Source organism: Neomonachus schauinslandi, chromosome 16 (assembly GCF_002201575.2).
Source record: "Neomonachus schauinslandi chromosome 16, ASM220157v2, whole genome shotgun sequence".
NCBI classification, from domain to species: domain Eukaryota; kingdom Metazoa; phylum Chordata; class Mammalia; order Carnivora; family Phocidae; genus Neomonachus; species Neomonachus schauinslandi.
Window position 1 is genome coordinate 24,692,994 of NC_058418.1, and position 24,765 is coordinate 24,717,758.

General features: G+C 36.4%; 1 protein-coding gene across 2 annotated transcripts in view; it reads left to right on the forward strand.

Moving 5' to 3' along the window:
* LONP2 (lon peptidase 2, peroxisomal) overlaps positions 1-24,765 on the forward strand; it is a 100,711-nt gene that overhangs the window by 14,827 nt on the left and 61,119 nt on the right. For both annotated transcript variants that reach the window (XM_021705833.2, XM_044922084.1), the window contains 3 exons: positions 3,537-3,700; positions 5,021-5,115; positions 18,276-18,534. In XM_021705833.2, the coding sequence (XP_021561508.1) occupies positions 3,537-3,700; positions 5,021-5,115; positions 18,276-18,534 (518 nt within the window). The remainder of the gene's footprint in view (positions 1-3,536; positions 3,701-5,020; positions 5,116-18,275; positions 18,535-24,765) is intronic.

The following is a 24,765-nucleotide window of genomic DNA, read 5'->3' on the forward strand; positions in this document are numbered from 1 at the left end:
AAGTTCTTTATGTATTTCAAATACTAACCATTTATCAGATTTATCATTTGCAAATATTTTCTCCCATTCCATAGGTTGCCTTTTAGTTTTGTTAATTGTTTCCTTCATTGTGCAGAAGATTTTTATCTCGAAGGAATCCCAATAGTTTATTGTTGCTTTTGTTTACCTTGCCTCAGGAGCCATATCTAAGAAGAAGTTGCTACAGCCGATGTCAGAGAGGTTACTGCCAATGTTCTCTTCTAGGATTTTTATGGTTCAGGTCTCACATTTAGGTCTTTAATCCATTTTGAATTTATTTTTGTATGTGGTATAAGAAAGTAGTCCAGTTCCATTCTTTTGCATGTTACTGTCTGGTTTTCTCAATACCATTTGTTGAAGAGACGGTCTTTTTCCTATTAGCTATTCTTTCCTGCTCTTTCGAAGATTAATTGACCATATTGTTGTGGGTTCATTTCTGGGTTTTCTGTTCTGTTCCATTGATCTATGTGTCTGTTTTTGTGCCAGTACCATACTGATTTGATCATTACAGCTTTGTAATATAACTTGAAGTCCCAAATTGTGATGCCTCCAGCTTTGCTTTGCTTTTTCAAGGTTGCTTTGGCTATTCCGGGTCATTTGTGGTTCCATACAAATTTAAGATTGTTTGTTCTAGCTCAGTGAGAAAAAATGCTGTTGGTATTTTGATAGGAATTGCATTAAATGTGTAGATTGCTTTGGGTGGTATAGGTATTTTAACAATATTTGTTCTTCCAATCCATGAGAATGGAATATCTTTCCATTTCTTCGTGTCATCTTCAGTTCCTTTCATCAGTGTTTTATAGTTTTCAGAGTACAGGTCTTTCACCTCTTTGGTTAAGTTTATTCCTATGTATCTTACAGTTTTTGGTATTGTTGTAAATGGAATTGACTCCTTAATTTCTCTTCCTAATGATTCCTTAATTTCTCTTTCTGCTGCTTCATTATTGGTGTGTAGAAATGCAACAGATTACTGTACATTGGTTTTGTTCTCTGTGACTTTACTGAATTCATTTTTCAGTTCTAGCAGTTTTTTGGTGGAGTCTTTTGCGTTTTCTATATATAGTATCATGTCATCTGCAGATAATGAAAATTTTACTTCTTCCTTGCCAATTTGGATGCCTTTTATTTCTTTTTGTTGTCTGACTGCTGTGGCTAGGACTTACGGTGAGTAAAAGTGGTGAGAGTGAACATCCTGTCTTGTTCCTGACGCTAGAGGAAAAGCTCTGTTTTTCCCCATTGAGGATGATTTTAGCTGTGGGTTTTTCATATATGGACTTGATTATGTTGAGGTATGGTCCTTCTAAACGTACTATGTTGAAGGTTTTTATCATGAGTGGATGTTGTACTTTGACAAATGCTTTTTCTGCAGCTATTGAAATGTCCTCTGTTTTTTTAATGTATTAAGAACATACTACAAAATTGGACTGTGTCACTGTGCTGTGCCATAATTTAGCTGACTTTTTTGTTTTTAACTATAAAAATTTTTATTTTCATTTAGTTCAACTGTGCTAGTCTTTTTCTATCTTCTAAGCTTAGAGTCCTCTATCCTCCAGTGATTTGAGAAATATGCACTTTCAGTTTACCTTTAGCCAGTTTTTAAAAAGTATTTAATTCTTTAACCCACATGTAATTTATTTTGCCCTAAAGTGAAGAGAGCAGTTGTATTTTGTCCCAAATAGCTTTTTATTTAATTCAACACTTGTGAATAATTCTTCACTTCCCCATTGATTTGCGATACCTTCATTATCATACATTACATTTATAGGGGGTCTGTCTGAAGTCTCCCTTGAGCCATCAGTTTTACTGTTGTTATGTGTGGGCAGAGTTAAGGTCAGGAAAATATATTTGATGTGGGCAAGAGTGTAAATGGCAGGTCTCTGAAGGCTATTGGAAAGTAAGTGAAAGGTTGAGAATAATGTTAGAGACTTAATGGTCATCAACATAGAAGTGTTCCTTCGTCAAAGAGAATACATTGTAGAGAGAGAAGAGCAGGGTAAAGGATTCCTTACCAGTGGGACTAAGGAAGGAGCATCAAAGTAGGCTGGAGGAGAATGACGACAGAGACAGGAGTAGCCTGTCTGGTGTTTCTACTTCAGGACATCATGCTGTTTCAAACAAACAGCAGAAATCTGAATTACTTCTGATTTGAGATCAGATCATTAATTTAGTTATCCATTTTTTGCAGAAAAACAAAGCAAGGCACACTCCGTGTTGGGAGGCACAGAAACTGCAGCTTATTATCAGTAAATATTACCACTGCTTAAATAGAAAGGTGTTCAAAATCATTCCAGAAAGTGATCAAACAGGCGACAGCTATGAAAATGTAGGAATCAGAGGATAATATTTAGAGTTAAGCCTAGAACTTTGTCTGCCTATTGCTTAAGAGTTGAGAAGTCTCTTTAGTAGCTGGGAGAAAAAGATTGCATAAAAATATACTTAATGTCTCAATGATGAAATAATTGATGTGCTTTTAAAACTCATCTAAAATTTTTTTTATTTTCAGTTTTTCATACTTCAGAATATTAATTTTATCTGCTAATGAGTTATGTAGAATAAAAGTATAGAATTTAATATTTCTGTTTTTATAAAATTGCTTTTTTATTTACTGCCTTATGTTTTTAACTTTTCATATTTGAATGTATTAAATAGATAATAATAATACTTTAAAAAATAAATTCCCATGCTTTTAAATGAAATACCAGTGTATCATTTGCTCCAGTGATTGGCTGGTGTTGATTCATGATATTATTGAGTTGAGAATTTCAAAAGAACACTTTGGAAGTTTTAAAATCTGATAGAGAAGTTGTGGAGAAAGAGAACACAAATAAAGCCATTTGACTTGGCAAAGAGGATCGTTGTTGGATTTCAGAGAGCAATTTCAACATAATGGAGACAAAAGCCAAAGTATGAAGTACAGATTATTGAAGTACTCAAGGAGGAAAGGGAAGTGGTGGTCAAAGCCACTTGTTGGAAAAACAGAACATCAGAAGAAGGGAAGTAAACCGTGTGTAGTTAACGGAAAGGGACATAGGTAAGATCAGATATTTTGAAAGGAGGAAGACTTTTCTGTGTGTTGGAGACAAAAGAGAATAGAGTCAATGGTAGAAACATTAAAGATGTTAGAAATTTTGTAATGTAGGAGGGAAGGTGGAATTTATTCTGTTGGCCATTGCTAAGTAGTAATATAATCAAGAAAGTAGTGGCTGCAGTAGTAGCTCAAAGAAAGATATTCCTAGATGTTTTTGTTATCTTTAGTAGCCAGTTCTTGAATTTTTTTTCTCATATTGTAGTATAAGCATATAGTAAAATAATGCCCACTTTATGTTGATCCACTTTTGAAATTTTGCTGCTTTTATATGCTTGTGCCTCTTAGTTATCATTTTGAACTTAGTTTCTAAAGGTGTAGACTCTAATTTTGAAAATGTTATTCAGCACCAATTATAACCTTGTGTGTAACTAAGTACCTCATTTCCAATTTATTTTGACACACAGTTTTACTCTTCTACTTTCTACTTTAGGTTATAGCAATACGTCCTATTAGGAGGATTACACACATCCCAGGAGCTTTAGAAGATGATGATGAGGATGAAGACAATGATGACATCGTCATGCTAGAGAGAAAAATACGAACATCCAGTATGCCAGAGCAGGCCCATAAGGTCTGTGTCAAAGAGATAAAAAGGTAAATTGATGCTAAAAAGAAGCTATTCACTCATTGGTATTTTCATTTTGCATATTAATGTTAAAAATTGTTGCTCATGGAAACTTGAGTTTACTTCTTTGGATCACAAACTGAAAGCTGAATTATTTGTTTTATGTTCTTTGACCTTTCTCCTTTTCTTATATTTCATATAGACATAGACCACTGTATTCATTTTATCTTTCCAGTGTCAATTTTTACCTTTCATTGCTTTCCAGATTCTCAGATTATAGCTGTGATCTGTGGAATCTTTAGATTATCCCTCTTCATTCCTCAACCAGAGTCTGATTTTTAAAACATTCTTAATACTCCTGAATTAATACCAGCGTCCCTAAACTTTTTCTCAGGTGCTGTGTGTAAGTGATGCAGTTCTTCCACCTACAGTGTACTGTCAAATGTGACCACTATTGTTAACTGCCTTTCTATTGTCTTAACTAATGGGTTGTGCTTTGTTTAGACACAGTGTTTGTTCAGTTATCACTGTGTTTTTCACATGTCACTTATTTCTTCTTTAGAAAAAAGATTGTAAACTCTAGAGGGCAGGGACTGTCAGTTTCTCTTTGTATAAGGTAAAGTACACAGAAACCTTGATGACAGCATAGGGTATGTGGATAATCTCAGGGTTAAGTAGAACACCAGTATTTTCTTTCTGTACTTGACACAGTATAACTGTGTTGCATTTTCTTTTATTAGTAAATTATAATGAACCTAAGTGAATGCTCAGTAGTTAAAGATTTGACTTTCTCAGGTTCACAGTTAAGGACATGAGTTGTAGTTCAGGGATATTTTATATTGACTGGCATTAATTAATAAATGTAGAACATCTGTTGTGGGCAGAACACTTTGTTAAACACTGCATTTATTATGGAAGTTGCATCTTTTAATTAAATATATGATACTAGCTTGCTTTTACGAGCTGATTTCATCTCTGATACAAAAAATATAATTATTGTGTTATGCATGGTTAGACACTTAAATCTTACTGTGATAGGTATATCAATGGATAAGTATGACTTGAGATCCCCTCTGTGAGATGCTGATACTGGTAAGATCATATTTCAAGGACAGAATCCGATACAGTGTTCCTTCCCCCACCCCTGCCCCTTCCAGTTTGCAGCTCTCTGTTTTAATTTTGTTCCATAAGTACATCACAAAACAAAATAACCGGATTTTTAAAAACATTTCCAGATTTTTTAATATGCATGATATATCTGACCCAGAAAGGCAGATGCTGGATTTTTGTGTTTTTAGGGAATTCTTCTATGTTATGGAACATTTTTGCTGTGTATTCTTTCCCCACAGACTCAAAAAAATGCCTCAGTCAATGCCAGAATATGCTCTGACTAGAAATTATTTAGAACTTATGGTGGAACTTCCTTGGAACAAAAGTACAACTGGTAAGCCAACAAAGTAACACCTTTTTACAGTCTGATTGTTACTCAGAAAGCTCATGCAGATTCTGTTGAAATACTCACCATTGATTATCTTACTGTTACTATAGTTCTTGACATAAATTACTTAGATGCTGAACTTGTATCATCTAAGTCTTGGGACCAAACGGGAAAAGAAGGTGCTACATGAAAGTGCCTTTCGCCTGATTTTGGAGAAAATAGGATTTTCTGTAATTGTTGATAGATGTGTTTCTTAATACCAATAGTCAATCAGATGATGAACATTTATATTTAAAGAAATAGTTGCATATAGCTGTATAACAACAGTTGTACCATTTGGAAGTTTGTTTTTCTCGTGCAAAAACCTATTAAATGAGTTTAAATTCTATCTTTCGGTAGAACTTTTCTCTTTCCCGTGGATTTGCTCTTTTCTCTTGGGATGAGAAGTACTCTGTTGACTCTCATAATTTTTAGAACCATTTATTTGTACTTGTTTCTGTTATTGGACAGGCTAGTATCATAGGTTGGTATTACACACAAGGTTTACTGATCAGCAGTGGATTGATTGCCTGAACTGCTGGCATAGGAGTAGCTATATGGTGGACTTTTGAAAATTTAAAGATGCATTATCCTGGCTAATAAAATTCCTACATTTAAGAAAATGCTAGAGATTTTTAAAAATATTACCTCTAAAGCACACATTTATGCCCCACATAAGATATGCTGTACAAACCACATTTCCAGATGTTGAATTTTTAATATTAAAAAATACTTGCCTATTAACCTGCAGAGGACCATCCCTTTCTGGTACTGAGAACTTAAAAAAAAATTGTTTTTGCCTCCTAGAGGGCCCAGAATGAAGCACATTCATGTTAAATTAACTATGCTGGGACAGTGTTAAGGTTAAAATAGCTCCTCTTTTTTAAACAGTGTTATACATCAAATTTATTTTTAAAAGAATACATAATCCAGATTAAATATAAATCTTGTCAAGCCATTATATGATTTAGCAGGTTCTAAATTCCATGGAAAATGACCATATAGTCCCTGATTGTAATAAAACTAAGAAAACAAGCAACAACAACAAAACCCACAAACAAAATATAAATCTTACTTAATATACTATTTGTATAATACAAATTATTATTATTCAATAAGATATTATTAAGAATGATAAGTTATTTTTAAAATACAATTAATTGCAAGAACCTTTCTGGGGGGAAAAACTAAAGGAGCACTGCAGTTGGACTTTGCCATTTTTAATCCATAAACATTTAATCTTACCTTAAAGACAGCATTAAATATGTGATCTCATATGCTACAAAGTTTTTCGGACAAGAATCTCAGGAGGAACAGCCTAATGCATTAACTTGAATCTAGTTTGATCATTTATTCCCCTCCCCCCCTGCATTCTTTACTAAATTGAATGCATTAATCTTTTCTGCTTCTAATGTATATGCTACATTTTTTCTTTAACCTTTGCTGTCCTGAAGCAGCAATACTAAATTCTCTTTTTTTTTTTTTCCCAAATTACAGTTTTACATGACATCAGGTATATATTAGAGGATAGTGTGGTTTTTAGAAATGCCATTTGCTATTTGCTGTCTGTTATCTTTTTGTTTTGTTTTGATTTTATTTAGATTCAATTAGCCAACATATAGTACATCATTAGTTTCACATGTGTTCAGTAATTCATCAATTGCATGTAATACCCAGTGCTCATCACATCATGTACCCTCCTTAATGCTCATCACCCAATTATCTCATTCCCCCAACCACCTCCCCTCTAGCAACCCTCAGTTTGTTTCCTGTAGTTAATAGTTATAGTTAACGGATGACTTCCCATTCAGTTTTTCCTCCCTTCCCTTATGATCCTCTGTGCTGTTTCTTATATTCCACGTGAGTGAAACCATATGGTAATTGTCTTTCCCTGATTGACTTCGCTCAGCATAATACCCTTCAGTTCCATCCACATTGATGTAAATGGTAAGTATTCATCCTTTCTGATGGCTGAGTAGTATTCCAGTGTATATATATACCACATCTTCTTTATCCATTCTTCTGTTGATGGACATCTTGGCTCTTTCCACAATTTGGCTATTGTGGACATTGCTGCTATAAGCATTGGGGTGCAGGTGCCTCTTTGGATCAATACATTTGTATCTTTGGGGTAAATACCCAGTAGTGCAATTGCTGGGTCATAGGGTAGCTCTATTTTTAACTTCTTGAGGAACCTCCATACTGTTTTCCAGAGTGGCTGCACCAGCTTGCATTCCCACCAACAGTGTAAGAGGGCTCGCCTTTCTCCACATCCTCGCCAACATTTGTTTTCTATCTTGTTAATTTTAGCCATTCTGACTGGTGTGAGGTTGTATTTCAGTGTGGTTTTGATTTGTATTTCCCTGATGTTGAGTGATGTTGAGCACTTTTTCATGTGTCTGTTAGCCATTTGTATGTCTTCTTTGGAGAAAAGTCTGTTCATGTCTTCGCTCATTTCTTGACTGGATTATTTGTTTTTTGGATGTTGAGTTTGATAAGTTCTTTATAGAACTTGGATAATAGCCCTTTATCTGATAGATCACTTGCAAATATCTTCTCCCATTCTATAGGTTGCCTTTTAGTTTTGTCTACTGTTTCTTTTGCTGTGCAGAAGCTTTTTATCTTGATGAGTCCTAATAGTTCATTTTTGCTTTTGTTTCCCTTGCCTTTGGAGACTTGTGTAGCAAGAAATTGCTGTGGCTGAGGTGGAGGAGGTTGCTGCCTGTGTTGTCCTCGAGGATTTTGATGGATTCCTGTCTCACATTTAGGTCATTTGTCCATTTTGAGTTTATCTTTGTATATGGTGTAAGGAAATGGTCCAGTTTCATTCTTCTACATATGGCTGTCCAATTTTCCCAGCACCATTTATTGAAGAGACTGTCTTTTTTTATTGGATCTTTTCTGCTTTGTTGAAGATTAGTTGGCCATAGAGTTGAGGGTCCATTTCTGGGCTCTCTATTCTGTTCCATTCATCTATGTGTCTGTTTTTGTGCCAGTACCATACTGTCTTGATGATGACAGCTTTGTAATAGAGCTTGAAGTCCAGCATTGTGATGCCACCAGCCTTGGTTTTCTTTTTCAACATTCCTCTGGCTATTTGGGGTCTTTTTCTGGTTCCATACAAATTTTAGGATTATTTGTTCCACTTCTGTGAAAAATGTCAGTAGTATTTTGATAGGGATTGCATTGAATGTGTAGATTGCTCTGGGTAGCATAGATATTTTAACAATATTTATTCTTCCAGTCCATGAGCATGGAATGTTTTTCCATTTCTTTGCATTTTCCTCAGATTCTTTCCTGAGTGTTCTATAGTTTTCTGAGAACAGATCCTTTACCTCTTTGGTTAGGTTTATTCCTAGGTATCTTACGGTTTTTGGTGTAATTGTAAATGGGATCGATTCCTTAATTGCTCTTTCTTCTGTCTCATTAGTGTATTGAAATGCAAGTGATTTCTGTGCATTGATTTTATATCCTGCCACATTGCTGAATTCCTGTATGAGTTCTAGCAATTTTGGGGTGAAGTCTTTTGGGTTTTCCACATAAAGTATCATGTCTTAGAAGAGTGAAAGTTTGACTTCTTTGCTAATTTGAATGCCTTTTCTTTCTTCTTGTTCGCTGAGGCTAAGACTTCTAGTACTATGTTGAACAACAGTGGTAAGAGTAGGCATCCCTCGTGTTCCTTCGGGAACCTTAGGGGAAAAGCTCTCAGTTTTTCCCTGTTGAGAATGATATTTGCTGTGGGCTTTTCATGTATGGCTTTTGTGATACTGATGTGTGTTCCCTCTATCCCTACACTGTGAAGAGTTTTAATCAAGAAAGGATGCTGTACTTTGTCAGATGCTTTTTCTGCATCTGTTGAGAGGATCATATGGTTCTTGTCCTTACTTTTATTAATGTGATGTATCACATGGATTGATTGGCTGATGTTGAACCACACTTGCAGCCCAGGGATAAATCCCACTTGGTCGTGGTGAATAATCCTTTTAATGTACTGTTGGATCCTTTTGGCTAGTATCTTGGTGAGAATTTTGGCATCCATGTTCATCAGGGATATTGGTCTGTAATTCTCCTTTTGGTGGGGTCTTTATCTGGTTTTGGGATCAAGGTAATGCTGGCCCCATAGAACGAGTTTGGAAGTTTTCCTTTCATTTCTATTATTTGAAACAGCTTCAGAAGAATAGGTATTAGTTCTTTAAATGTTTGGTAGAATTCCCCTAGGAAGCCATCTGGTCCTGAACTCGTTTGTTCAGATGTTTTTGATTACTGCTTCAGTTTCCTTGCTGGTTATGGTCTGTTCAGGTTTTCTATTTTTTCCTGTTTCAGTTTCGCTAGTTTATATGTTTCTAGGAATGCATCCATATCTTCCAGATTGCCTAATTTGTTGGCATATAGTTGCTCATAATACGTTCTTAAAATTCCATTTCCTTGGTGTTGGTCATGATTGCTCTTCTCCCATTCATGATTTTCTTAATTTAGGTCCTTTCTCTTTTCTTTTTGATAAGTCTCGCTAGGGGTTTATTGATCTTATTAATTCTTTCAAAGAACCAGCTTCTAGGTTTTTTTAATCTGTTCTACTATTCTTCTGGTTTCTATATCATTGATTTCTGCTCTAATCTTTATTGTTTCTCTGCTCCTGCTTGGTTTAGGCTTTATTTGCTGTTCTTTCTCCAGCTCCTTCAGGTGTAAGGTTAGCTTGTGTATTTGAGACCTTTCTTGTTTATTGAGAGAGGCTTGTATTGCTACATGCTTCCCTCTTAGAACCACCTTTGCTATATCCCAAAGGTTTTGAACAGCTGTGTTTTCATTTTCATTAGTTTCCATGAATTTTTAAAATTCTTCCTTAATTTCCTGGTTGACCCATTCATTCCTTAGTACGATGCTCTTTAACCTCCAGGTGTTTGCATTCCTCCCAATTTCCTCTTGTGAATGAGTTCCAGTTTCAAAGCATTGTGGTCTAAAAATATGCAGGGAATAATCCCAATCTTTTGGTATCATTTGAGACCTGATTTGTGACCCAGTATGTGATCTCTTCTGGAGAAAGTTCCATGTGCACTCAGTGTGTATTCTGGGGCGCCCGGGTGGCTGAGTCATTAAGCATCTGCCTTCGGCTCAGGTCATGATCCCAGGGTCCTGGGATCGAGTGCCGCATCGGGCTCCCTGCTCGGCGGGAAGCCTGATTCTCCCTCTCCCACTCCCCCTGCTTGTGTTCCTGCTCTCGCTATCTCTCTCTCTGTCAAATAAATAAATAAAATCTTAAAAAAAAAAATGTATTCTGTTGCTTTAGGATGGAATGCTCTGTATATATCTGTGAAATCCATCTGGTCCATTGTATCATTCAAAGCCCTTGTTTCCTTGTTGATCTGCTTAGATTATCTCTCCATTGCTGTGAGTGGGGTGTTGAGGTCCCCTACTATTATTGTATTATTATCTGTGTGTTTCTTTAATTTGGTTATTAATGGTTGATATAATTGGCTGCTTCCAAGTTAGGCACATAAATATTTATAATTGTTAGATCATCTTGTTGGGTAGACCCTTTAAATCTGATGCAGTGTCCCTCTTCATCTCTTACTACAGTCTCTGATTTAAAATCTAATTTGTCTGATATGAGGATTGCTACTCCAGCTTTCTTTTGAGGTCCATTAGCATGGTAAGTGGTTCTCTACACCCTCACTTTCAATCTGGAGGTGTCTTTGGGTCTAAAATGAGTCTCTTGCAGATAGCATATCGATGGGTCTTGCTTTTTTATCCAGTCTGATGCGCTTTGTCTTTTGATTGAGCATTTAGCCCATTTACATTCAGAGTAACTATTGAAAGATAGGAATTTAGTGCCATTGTCTTGCCTGTAAAGTGCCTGTTTCTGTAGAATGTCTCTGTTCCTTTCTGGACTGTGTTACTCTTGGGCTCTCTCTCCACTTACAGGATCCCCCTTAATATTCCTTGCAGGGCTGGCTTGGTGGTCACATATTCTTTCAGTTTCTGTTTGTTCTGGAAGCTCTTTATCTCTCCTTCCATTCTGAATGACAGCTTGCTGGATATAGTATTCTTGGCTGCATGTTCTTCTCATTCAGTACCCTGCATATATCATGCCAGCCTTTTCTGGCCTGCCAGGTCTCTGTGGACAGGTCTGCTGCCAGTCAAATGTTTCTACCCTTGGAGGTTAAGGAGTTCTTGTCTGGAGCTGCTTTCAGGATTTTCTCTTTATCTCTGAAATTTATAAGCTTCACTATTGTATGTTGGGGTGCTGATCTATTTTTATCAATTTTGAGGGCAGTTCTCTCTACCTCCTGGACTTGAATGCCTGTTTCTTTCTCTAGATTAGGGAAGTTCTCAGCCATGACTTGCTCAAATATACCTTCAGGCCCTCTCTGTCTCTTTCTTCTTCCCCTGGGGCCCCAATAATTTTAATATTGTTTAGCTTTATGGTATCACTTATTTCTCAAAGCCTTCCCTCCTTGTCCATTAGCTGTTTTTCTCTCTTTTCCTCAGGTTCCTTTCTTCCATCATCTTGTCTTCTATGTCACTCTGTCTTCTCCTTCATTTATCCTAGCTGTTAGAGCATCCATTTTAGACTACATCTCAGTTAAAGCATTTTTAATTTCAGCCTGATTAGATTTTATTTCTGCATTAAGAGATTCTCTAGTGTCTTTTATGCTTTCTTCAAGCCCAGCTAGTAACTTTATAATTTTTATCCTGAATTCCATTTCCGACATTTTACTTATATCCATATTGATTAGATATGTGGCAGTATTATCTCTGTTTCTTTGTTTTGTTGTGAATTTGTCCTTCTAGTCATTTTGCCCAGAGAAGAATGGATGAACAAGAGAACAAAATAAAAAATATCAACCATGACCCAAGCGAAATACACACTAGACAAATCCAAAGAGGTCAGAAACCAAAACAAAAGAAAAAGAAGGAAAAAAAAGGGGGAAAGGAGAGAATATAATCTCTGGGTGGACAAAACAGGGTGATCCACTTGGTCCTAGGTGTATTTTGGTCTGTTTGTTAGAAGACACTAATCCCAAAATTGTAAAGAAAGCAAAACATATATATACAAAAATGAAATTGAATTCAGTGAAAGGAAGCCAAAAATGAAGAATGTATCTACAAAATATAAATGTAAAAATGAAAGTTTAAAAAAGACTTAAAAATAAAAAGTTGATTAAAATAAGAAACTAGTTGAAAAGGAAAAAAAGAAAAGAAAATTTTAAACCGAAAGATAAAAGAATCATGAGAAAGAAACCTCAAATTCTATATACTGTTTTCCCCTGGCGCTGGAGTTTTGCAGTTCTCTGTGCTCCGTAAACTTGGTATTCGTCTGATGTTCCAGCTGGTCTTCTGGGGGAGGGGCCTGCTACGCTGATTCTCAGGTGTCTTTGCCTGGGTGAGCTGCACTGCCCTTTGCCAGGGGGCCAGGCTCAGCACAAGCCACCTCGGGTTACTCTATGTGGCTTTTGTTCCCTGAAGGCTTTCTGCACCATTTTAGAGTATGAAAATAAAAATGGCAGTGCCCCAATTTCCAGCCCTGGAGCTAAAAGATCACAGCCCCCTCTCTTCAGTAAACCCTCAGGGAAAAGCCGTCTTCATGTTTGTGTGTGCCAGACTCTGCAGACTCCTGCGGTGCAGTGCACCAGTCCTCCTGGGGGAGGGCGGAGGGTTGCTGTGGGCCTGCCACTTGCAGGGCCCCTGCATGGTGATGGGTCACCAAATCGTTCCACGGTTTGTAGTTTATAGCAAACCAAACTGAGAGCCCACTCCTGTGCTTGCTGACCATAGTCGGTTTCCCCAATCCAGTTCTTGGAAACTCTGCTGGCTCAGGCACCCCCTTTCTGTGATCCCAGGGATCCTGAGACCACACTGTCCCACCTAGGATTCTTCTCTGCTTTGCCACCTGAGAACCTTTCAGGCAGGGAGAAGTTCCAATTTTGTACTCTGGGGCTATATCACTTCCCAGTCACCTGCATATGGAGGCTCCCTCCCCCCGCCATGTATCTTCCAGTATATCCCCTCACATTCGTTTCTCTGCACTGCCTACCTTGCAAAAAGTGGTCGCTTTTCTATTTGTAGAATTCCAGCAATTCTTTTCTTACATCCCAGGTTGAATTCATGTGTGTTCAGAATGATTTGATAGGTACCTAGCTGAATTCAAGAGACCAGATGAAATGAGATTCCCCTACTCTTCCGCCATGTTGCCTGCCTCCTCAAAATAGCTCCTTCTTAATTAGTTTTTTTTGGAAAGGATCACCTAACACATTTTTAAAATTTATTTATTTATTTGAGAGAGCGCGCATATATTTGCAAGCAGGAGGAGAGGCAGAAGGAGAGGGAGAGAATCCCAAGCCGACTCCCTGCTGAGCACAGGGCCCAGTGTAGGACTCAGTCCCACAACCCTGAGGTCATGACCTGAACCGAAATCGAGTCAGACCCTTAACCGACTGAGCCATCCAGGTGCCCCAGGATCATCTTAACACATTTTTAATGTGCATGGCTGAGTACTAGGATGAAATTGGCCTAATCATCTTCCTTTTGTTTTGACAACCCTTAGATTTCATTCCTCTTACAGTTCTTAGTTTCTTGTTGTGGAAAGCAGGTACATTCTAAGTTATGCTAATTATTCTTTCATGAATGCTCTGTAAATTTGCATTCATCCCATTTTCTAGATTTTGGTTTGTTTTTAAGTTTTTCTCTCTGTTTGAATGTTTGTATATAAAATTAAAAGGCTAATTCACATTTTGCTTTCTCTTAAATTCTGAGAATCTAAGTTTTCATTAGATTAAATTAGATTGCACTGGTGAAGTGCAGAAGCAGTTGTTTAGAAGCAATAATTTTTTGCTTTATTTTTTAGCTTTATTGTGGTATAATTGATAAACAATAAATTGTACATACATAATATATACATTTTAATGAGTTTTAACATATGTATCTGTAATACCATTACCATAATTAAGATAGTGAACATATCTGTCACCACCTAAATTTTCTCATGCTTCTCTGTAATCTCTACCTCCCTCCTTTCCCTCCCCATCCCCAACCTCTGTAGATTAGTTCATATTTTCAAAAATGTTATAGAAATGGAATGATGTAGTATGTGCTCCCTTTTTTTCTGATTTTTTCTGCATAATTAGAGGTTGATCCATGTTGCTGCATAGATAAGTAATTTGTTTATCCATTTACTTGTTGATGGGTGTTTGGTTTGTTTCCAGTTTTTTGGCTACTATACATAGAGCTGTTAATGTTACTGTGCTGGTAAATTTATTTCTTATTTCATGTTTGCATGACAACATGGCCTTCTAGTTGAAGTTTTTTTACCAAACTGAAGCTGAATTTCTTGATTTAATTCTTTATTCAAAATCCTTTTTGGAAATTCCATAGTGAAATGAATGCAGGAGAGCATGTGTTCCCATTGATTCAGCCCCTTGTCACGTCACCTGACCAAGTTGAGGTCATCTGTCAGTCCTGATCTTGCTGGGCTGTTGGGAAGTCCATTTTGGTTCCAGTAGTCTTCTGTTAACTCGTAACTCTCCAGTGCCTACTTTTTAAGTGAAGTGGTCCTGTTCTGTGAGATTTGGAGAGGGTTCTGCTCCATTAGTTTAGCCCTGGGAAAGAAAGTTACATTAAAATTTTATATGTTATTTAACTGCTCTGCTTTTGTTTCATCTGCCAAGTATCCCTGATAGTATATGTTTGATAGTTATTTTGTTGTTGTTGATGGAGTTGTGAGTTTTCAAACCCTATTACTTTCTCTTGACAGTAGGACTAGTGTACAGTGCTAAAAGCATCTAGATAACTTGGTAATCCCAAGGGCCTTATTTTGAAATTTTGGTATTATCTCAGTAACATTTTTCTGTGCTTCAGGATTTATTTTAACTAATGACTTAAGGGAAATGCAGGGTACATATAGAATATATAGTATAATGGCCTGAGAATATTAACATTGCAGATTTGATTATTTGCCATCAGTAGCCTAGTAAATTGCTCTCAGCTTCCTCTCTCCTCCACTTGTCCTATTTAAAAAGTGAACTTAATTACTAATCAGGGATTTTTACCAGGCTTCTACAGTGTAATTGTACAGATTTTGGAGGAAAGCATTTAATTGAACACAAGAGTGCTGACTCCTATTCTTTACTTAAGTAAACAAGAAATTATAAAAACAGGGCAAAGCTGTTATTATTTTCACAACTATGGAAGGAGACCACCCACACTTCAGAAACTCAGTGTCTGCTGGGTGTGTGTTAGCATTAGAGATGCACAGCACTCCTGTACCTGTCCCACATAAACATACTTCTCATTGTTTAGTATTCCAGCAGAGAATGTAAAGGGAGGCATGTTGAACTTCTAAGCCATTCCTATACGGAATTAGATCTAAATAATTACTGTGTGGTTACAAAACCATGAAAATGTTTTTCATGATTTTTGAAAGAGAAGCTTACCTAAGTAGAGATCACCAAAAGCAGAAAGGGAAGATTTAGAGAAATAAGTTTGCTAATTTTCCTATCTTGAGTAAAAAGGACCAGTAGATACCATTTCAGTCTTCAGTTGTAAAGAAGATTTAGTATCAACAGAAATAGTACTACATACACAATTAAAAACTCAAGGAGTTAATACTCATTTCATTTTAAATGTTTTACAAGTAATCACATGTATCATTCAAAATAGGAAGCATGCATTTTGAATCATTAAAAAGAATAATCAGAAAAAAAAATGTATCCTGTATGGAAAAAGACACAAAACAATACTTTATTTGGAAATTATCTTTCCTCAGAAGTTCAAGGCACTTTTTTAAATTGTCTTTACTGGGCGCCTGGGTGGCTCAGTTGGTTGAGCGACTGCCTTCAGCTCAGGTCATGATCCTGGAGTCCCGGGATCGAGTCCCGCATCGGGCTCCCTGCTCGGCGGGGAGTCTGCTTCTCCCTCTGATCCTCCCCCATCTCATGGTCTCTCTCTCTGTCTCATTCTCGCTCTCAAATAAATAAAATCTTTAAAAAAAATAAAAAATAAAATTGTCTTTACTTGGCATATTTCTTAGAAGAAATTCCTTCAAGGTGTTTTCAGTTTTTTTTCTAAATTACATGGAATTCTATTCTTAGTTTACTAAATGTTAATTAGGGGTGGATATTGCATTATAACAAGTGCCTTTTTAGGTACAAAATGACATTTTGATGGAAAGTTTTTCTTCTTGGACATGGTGATGTAATAAATATATCAGTAACCTAATATTAAACCATCTTTGCATAACTAAAATAAATCCCACTGGGACTTAGTAGATTACTCTTAATAGATTTGATTTACCAGCATTTTAATATACAGGATAGGACTGGTCTGAAGTTTTCTTTTGTGTTTGCTGTGGTAGGAGAGTTGGGAAACTTCCTATTTTTCATTTGTTCATGTAGTCATTAATTGGGGTCTAAAGCCAGAAAAGAGAGAAGTTTTGTTCTTCCCTTTCCAAATCACTTAGCCAGAACTAAAAGCAGCAGTACTATAATTAAATTACATATATTACTGCTTAGCTAGGTTTTTTCAGACTAGCTTGGGAACCAAACTACCATTTAAGGCTTTTTTTTTTTCTTCTCTGTAGGAAAAATGTGGAGCAGGTTCCAAATAACTGATTGAAGAGTGGGCTTGTGTGTGTTTTCCTCCTTCCCAACCTCTCTATCAGTACGATCATGCGGCCATGTATCATCCCCTGGATGTCACTCAGCTGATGAATTCATGCTGGTGACCATGAGTATTTAATGGTTTAATCTACAAGTATTTTAAGTAGTAAAGCACATCAGTAAACCTGATGAAAGCTTGGATGTAGAACCAAAGCCTAATTCATACATTCCTGGTGAGACTTTAATTGATAGAACTTAGACAGTTCTGTACATCTTAAAGTTTTTTTTGACCACTTCTGTCTATAGATTAGTTAAAGGAAGTAATTATGGATATATGTAGGGATTTAGTTACAAGGATACACAGTAAAGCCTGCTTTATAACTGTAAAGATTTATAGATAACCTAAATGCTCAGCAATAGGGAATTATTTAAATGAGTATGGATAATCAAATAATGGAATATTATGTAGCCATTAAAATGTTACTAAAAAATACATTTGACACTGAAGGGTGTCCATAATACGCAAAGTGAAAAAACATTTTATAAAACTTGAAGGTATCATATAATCTCATTTTGAAAAATAGGTATGGAAGCACATATATGCACTCACACATACAAAACCTGCAATAATACATACCAAAGTGAAGGTAGAGATGTTCTCTTGAGGACATGAGATTATGGGTGACTGTTTACTTCTTTTTATTGGTGTCATTGGGCTTTCTGGAATGAGCATACATTACTTCTGTAATAAGAAAAAAACACTAAGAAAGAAGGAGCATACATTACTTCTTTTTTTTTTTTTTAAAGATTTTATTTATTTATTTGACAGAGAGATAGCGAGAGCGGGAACACAAGCAGGGGGAGTGGGAGAGGAAGAAGCAGGCTTCCCGCCGAACAGGGAGCCCGATGTGGGGCTCAATCCCAGGACCCCGGGATCATGACCTGAGCCGAAGGCAGACACTTAACGACTGAGCCACCCAGGCGCCCGCATACATTACTTCTGTAATAAAAAAAAAAACACTAAGGAAGAAGGAACAAATGCCAGCACAAATAGAATATGTAGAAATTATGTCTCCATAGAAGAAATGTGTACCTAGAAAATGAAATGATAGTATAAACTCCTTGAGTTGTTTTTTTTTTAAGATTTATTTTTGAGAGCACACATGAGAGCATGAGGAGGGGAAGCATAGGGAGAAGCAGACTCCCCACTGAGTAAGGAGCCTCTTGCGAGACTTGATCCCAGGACCCTGGGATCATGACCTGAGCCGAAGGCAGACGCTTAACTGACTGAGCCACCCAGGCGCCCTCCTTGGGTTTTTAATTGTGTATGTAGTACTTAATATTTCTGTTGATACTAAGTCTTATTAAGCAAAAAAGGCCAGGTCCAGGTCTCCCTGAAGACTCATTTAGAAAGATCCACTTCTGTTCTCGTCACTTTTTTTTTTTCTTCTAAAACATATTTTGACTCTTGGCAGCCTTGAAAGCAATTCTTCCATTTAAAAATTCTTTGTGCTTACTTTCGGGGTTATTTGACAGACCGTCTGGACATTCGAGCAGCCCGGATTCTTCTGGATAATGATCATTATGCTATGGAAAAACTGAAGAAAAGAGTGCTGGAATACTTGGCTGTCAGACAGCTGAAGAACAACCTGAAGGGCCCTATTCTATGCTTCGTTGGCCCCCCTGGAGTTGGTAAAACAAGTGTGGGAAGATCAGTGGCTAAAACTCTTGGTCGAGAGTTCCACAGGATTGCACTTGGAGGAGTGTGTGATCAGTCTGACATTCGAGGACACAGGTAGACTCTTTCTCTCAGTTTAGTCTCTGGTTCTCCATTTCAGTTGACTAAAGCTCTTCAAAAGCCAAGGCATAATATATATCTTTTTCTTGAAGGTCTATTTGTGACATCCTGAATCAAAAGGACATTCATAGTACTTAATTATAGTACATCTATAGGATGTTTATGACTGGTTTAGAGAGCCTCAGCTGTAATGGTACATTCAAACTAACCTCGGTATTTGTATGACAGTGGATAACGAGTCTTTGCCTCAGCTTTCCTGGAATTTCCTTTGAATGCAATTATAAATCAGTTATGGTTGGATATTACAGTGTCTTTACATTCATTTTGGCCCAGTAGCATTTCATAAATAATGACCTGTAACTCTTAGAGTTTAAAAAATAAGTACAACACTGAGGGTTGCTGGAGTGGGGGGTGGGGTGGGAGGGATGGGGTGACTGGGTGATAGACACTGGGGAGGGTATGTGCTCTGGTAAGTGCTGTGAATTGTGCAAGACTGTTGAATCTCAGATCTGTACCTCTGAAACAAATAATGCAATATATGTTAAGAAAAAAAAAAAGAAGAAGAAGAAGGTAGCAGGAGGGGAAGAATGAAGTGGGGGAAATCGGAGGGGTAGATGAACCATGAGAGACGATGGACTCTGAAGGACGGACGGGGTTCTAGAGGGGAGGGGGGTGGGAGGATGGGTTAGCCTGGTGGTGGGTATTGAGGAGGGCACATTCTGCATGGAGCACTGGGTGTTATGCACAAACAATGAATCATGGAACACTTCATCTAAAACTAATGATGTCATGTATGGGGATTAACATAAGAATAATAAATAAATGCAAAAAAAAAAATAAGTACAACAGCTGGGGCAGGTAGGAGAAGGGAAGAAATCTTTGATAACAAATGTGTTTGCAGTTTAATTTTCTTTTAAGAAGGCTGGTTTTCCGTAGGAGTATGAGTAATAAGGAGAAAGGTTAAGATAATTATTAAGATCTATCCTTGCATTTTGAAACCCTTTCTGTAAAAATACATTAAACTGTGAGAACTGAGTCTTTGATTAATCTTACATTATTAGAATCAGATTTGCATGTTATGTTGTTGTTTTGTTCTCTATGGTCTCTGTTGCTCAGATTGGAAGATGCTTTGGGAAGGCATGAACTTTCTGTTTCGAGGTTTAAGGGTTTCATAGCAGTTGCGAGTTGTGAGAAAATACACCTATAGTGTATGTATTAAAGAACATTTTAAAATGTAGAAATCATGGATGCTTATAAAAGAATATGATGTTGTAAACCTGAAACTAATGTCAGTGATATGTCAGCTTTTTTAAAAAAAGTTTTTCTAAAGAAACTGCTTAACTTCCAGTAGAAAGTAATCAAACTGAAGATAAAACTTCTCAAGGTCATACCCTGGGTCTTAAAGTTGTTAAAGCAATCTAAATTATAAGTGGAGGCTTTGAAAAGCATGCCAGTGTGGGTGGTGACCACCAACTGCCAAGGCCAAGTCTAATTTAAATGCATATTTACAGTTTGGTGAATGGATTAAACTTGGATGGGGGGGGGGATATGATGCTTTTATAACATCTTGTTTTCCATTTGTCTTATTCATAAGATCATTGGCCTTAGGCAGGGATGGGAAACTGTTTCACAAACTTCCATGAACAGTGGTTCTTTTTCTCTTTTCTTGTTTACAATTCTTATGCATTAAAGAAAAATCATTCCAAGATTTCAATAAATAAGCAGTGAGGGCTGCAGATTAGGTTAGGGAATTGATCTGGGTCATTGTTTCTGGCAGTTTCCAACTACTGTTGTCACTTAGACTTATTCTCACATGTGCCACTAGAGGCTGTGCTTTGCTTTTGTAAAGAAATTGGCACCTTGTACCGATCTTGGAGAAACTGGATCTAGAGCCTGAATCTTTTTATTTTAGCTAGAGAGCTTTTGGGAGATGTTTCCCATTCAAGGGACTTAATTCATGCATTCAGAGTTGTTTTAGTTCACTTCTTTCTTTTGATATCTGTAGCATAGTATTGCGTGAGTGTTTGATGGAATTTAGAGAGGGAATTTGTGGAATTATTGTCGTGAAATTAATGTCATGAACACATGACATGTAGGTAATTTGTCCTCTTTCTTGCCATGTTGGTATTGCTTATTCAGTAAGCCTTGGAAAACTTTACTTAGTGCCTGACACACAGTAGTAAGCATTTGATAAAAATTAGCTTTAATTATTATTTTAATTTTAAATTCTCAGGAGGGCAAGTTTACATTTAAAAGCTTCAGTGACTTTTTATAAAATTCAATCAGATTTTTACATAATACTTAAAAATATCCTGTTCTTGGCATTATTATTTAATTTATGTGGCAGAATTGTGGAGAAATGTATTTTTGTGATGACAATTGGTGGGCAATATGTAATGTCATAGTTCTCACCACTTCTTATGAATGTTGTTGGTTTCAAGCAGAGCTCTGTCTTAAGTCTTTACTGATACTGTTAGACATAAAATCTGTTCGAGTGTACTTCCACATATGTATCATTAAGAAAATTGAATCTGAGTCTTTTGTAAAACGAAGCTGTGTATTTGCCTAAAAAATATGTGTAAATATAAGCTTTTTAGGAATGTATGGCATGCATAGAGGCTGTGATCATTGCCAAATAAAGGGTACATGGATTAGTCTGAGTCATTCTGTGCCTGCTGGTAAGTACTCCCTCACCATCACTGTACTAGGTGTTTCACTAAACACTACAGCAGACCGACCCTCCCAAGGCATCAAAGCCTGTAGAAAATTTGTATTTGAAAACCAACAGGGAAGCAGGTGCAGAGTGGTATGTGGTCATTAAGGAGAGCACAGGTTGAGAACAGAGTATGGGCTTATGTCAGAGCTGTGGGTTGGAGGTGAATAGAAGGGGAGGAAGAACAGTAGCTTATAGCACAATCATGGGGTGGAGTTTGTGAGAACAAGTGGTTCCACGTGACAGTTGAAGCATTTTGGAAACACCCAGGTCTTGGCATTTAAGTACTGGTCACATGCTCGCAATTAGAGTTCATGCAAAGTTTTGTTTTTCGTCAGCCTCTGAGTAGGCATCACTGTTCTGCAGTCTTAAAATAATCAGGGAAAAACAGAGCTGCTTTATATTATCTTCCTTGCTTATTCTTTTGATTTTGTCATTCACTTTCCCTATTTTTCCCATGCTCAGAACTCCATCCTTTTGCTAGAAATACCTGTTTATATGAAGGAAGGTGCTGTTAGGAATTGATTTTAAAAACAAAGATGTATGTTTTAGAGTTCAATGATAATGAAGTGGGAGATGGGGAATCAAAAGAAAGACTTGGTTTACATTTAAATCTTAAACTTGGAAAATCGTAATCTGACTTTACATTGGCCCATTGTTTTTGTTTATATTGAGTGGCTTAAAGAAAGAAGAGTCATGTTTATGCTCCATATTAACTAATACAGTTTTTCAGTCTTCTCAACATTTCTCATTTGGGTTTGTCTCCATTGGGGCTTTTCTGTTCACTTTCATAAGCCACAGAATCTCTGTTACTATCAGTTTTTACAGCTTAGCATTTTTATATTTAAATATTACATTTAAAGAATTTAAATTAGTTCATAACAAATATAACAGGATGAAGTTTTATGAAATCATGTTTGTGTAATCGTTTTTCATTAGTTGTTTCTTGGTGAAATATACTTATTGCTATGATGTGTCTCAAGTTATTATTGGTAGTAACTCTTTGGAAGTGGTTTGCCAACTCTTTGTTCAGATAATAAAATGATATTGCAAGGAATCTTTGGCTCAAACAAGATGAGAAGAAACATGAACTTTTGCTTTCCACGATACATCTTCATGAACCTGAAATGGTGATGTTTTAAATAAATTAGCTGTTTCATTATTAGTCTCCACAAAGGGAAAATAACCAAAGTAGCAAGCTTTTAATATATTTTTAGCATAGTATGCCAGACATGTTATGGTTTACTCACTATCCTCATAACCTGTATTTGCATATAGCTCTTCTTTGCCTCTTTAAAGTTAATTTTATTTTTAGCCCCAATTCAAGGGTTTCTCCATTAATATATGTGCAGTTATGATCTTACTCTTCTCTAAACTGACCACTTATTGTCCAGTGTTTTCTTTTAATGATTAAATATTATAGGCCTCTGGCATTTGTAATACATTACTGTAGAGATAAGCCATAAATATTCAAAAGGTATGAACTCTGTAGAATAGGGTTTTTAGCTTGTCTTACTTTGTAACACTCTGTGCTCACAGCACAGTGTCAAACATGGTAAGCGCTCTCTGAGTGCTTTGTGAATTCAAATAAGATTAAAACATAATTATATTTTGGAAGTCTTGCAGTCCTTTAAATGAGTGCATCCGTACAAATGAGTACATAAAAAGATTTAGGAATGACTGCTCTAAGAATAAGAATTTGATTTGTTTAGACATGTTATATTAAAGACTATTTTTAGTTCCTTAAAGACTGTTTTTCTTTTGAGATCATTAGAATCTCTTTTAAGCCTTATTACTTTTCCCAGTTGGAGAGAGATATATACACCCTTGGTAGAAACTCTGGAAATTTTTTTAAAAAGGAAAAAAAATTCTCATGTTTTATACCATACACAAAGATAATCACTGTTAACATTTTATTTCCTGCCAGACTTTTCATTGGGCAGCTTTTATCCTTTTTTTAAGTAATTGTAATTCTACTCTTTCCACTTAACATTATAACATACATTTTTTATATTACAAATTCTTCCTAAGTATTGCTTTAGTAGTTTGCACCGTAGCACATTGGAGCTCCTTAATTGAGCAGGCATGAAAAGGGGATGGTAAAATGCCTATTTTCCCCCTTCTTTAAACATTGGGAAAGAGGTGAGTAAATACACATCTGTTCCTGATATTTAGATGTCAGTGACAGTGATAGGCTGACCAGCCTTTTCGCTTACAGTAGATTTGAAGATATCCAGGCACAGAGTAGTAAAGTAGTTGATTACCATGGAGCTGTAAATACATGATATTATAATTGTTTGTAGTTGTTTTTGAAGCATAAACCAGACTATATTTTGGAAAATGAAAAATGCTGATCTTGTAACTTAACATTTTGAACTATGGAGACACTTAATAGTTTTGTTTATGTCATACATTAGTTGAATTGTCCTGATAAACCTATGAACTGCCTGTATCAATTACAAGAAAAATAGAAATTCATATATTTTTTAAATTAACTTGTGTACTTCAATTTTAAGAAAAACTTCTAGGTAATCATGTATTTAGGCTGAATAATAAGGAATTGAAGAAATACATTCTTTGCAAACTTCCCTGTATTGTGCTGTGTTGCTTTCTAGATGTTATATCATGAGGAAGGACATGGAAAAATATGTATTTTGCCCTCAAAAAAGTTGCAGTTTGTAAGAGTATTTCATTAATTTCCTACCTATGTAGTTTCTCAGGAGGTTATTTTGATATGCTAATATATTTTTTAAAAGTGGTTATATTGGGTGATGTTGAATGAGAACATTTTTATTTTGTGTATTACTACATTTTTCACCATCTGATTCATATTCCAAAGGTTTATTCTGTATCCTTAGTCAGTGGATAGCAGGCTACCATATCTTCTGGCCAAAGATAGCACATTATAGATATTTTCCACAGCTTATAGGCCCTATGTAATGGTTCTCTTCTTTGTTTGACCTCTAGACTAGTGGTACACATTTGGGGGATGTCACTTGTGATTGAGGAACACTAGGACATTGAGTGTGCTTGGTGCTCTGGAAAGACATTAACAACAATGAACATCTTTTGAAAGCTTACTGTGAGCCAGGCACTCTGCTGTGTACTTGACCTGTAATGTTCTTGTAATCATATAATTCATTAGGTTGACACTGTTATTATGTCCATTTTACAGATAAGGAAACTGAGACTTAGGTCAAGTAGTTTGTTTAAAGCAGTATTCAGAGACTTGTATGGCCTTCACAGTGGTGATAGAAAGATACTTTGGGTGCTGGCATGGTTGATCTGATGTCCTTAAATTGGGAAAACAAGCTTCTGTTTGGAGAACAATCTGACAGCTCTATATCGAGGATCAGCTCTGTAGTAAGACTCACTCTCTGTCTCAGAGTGCTCACTAGCTCTTTTAGAAGAGGCTGTGTACTTGGTACCCATAAATAAAAACTAGGTTGTAACTTCATCAGATGAATTGCAGGCAGTAAATGCTGTAGACATTGCATTATTGGAAAGATCATATT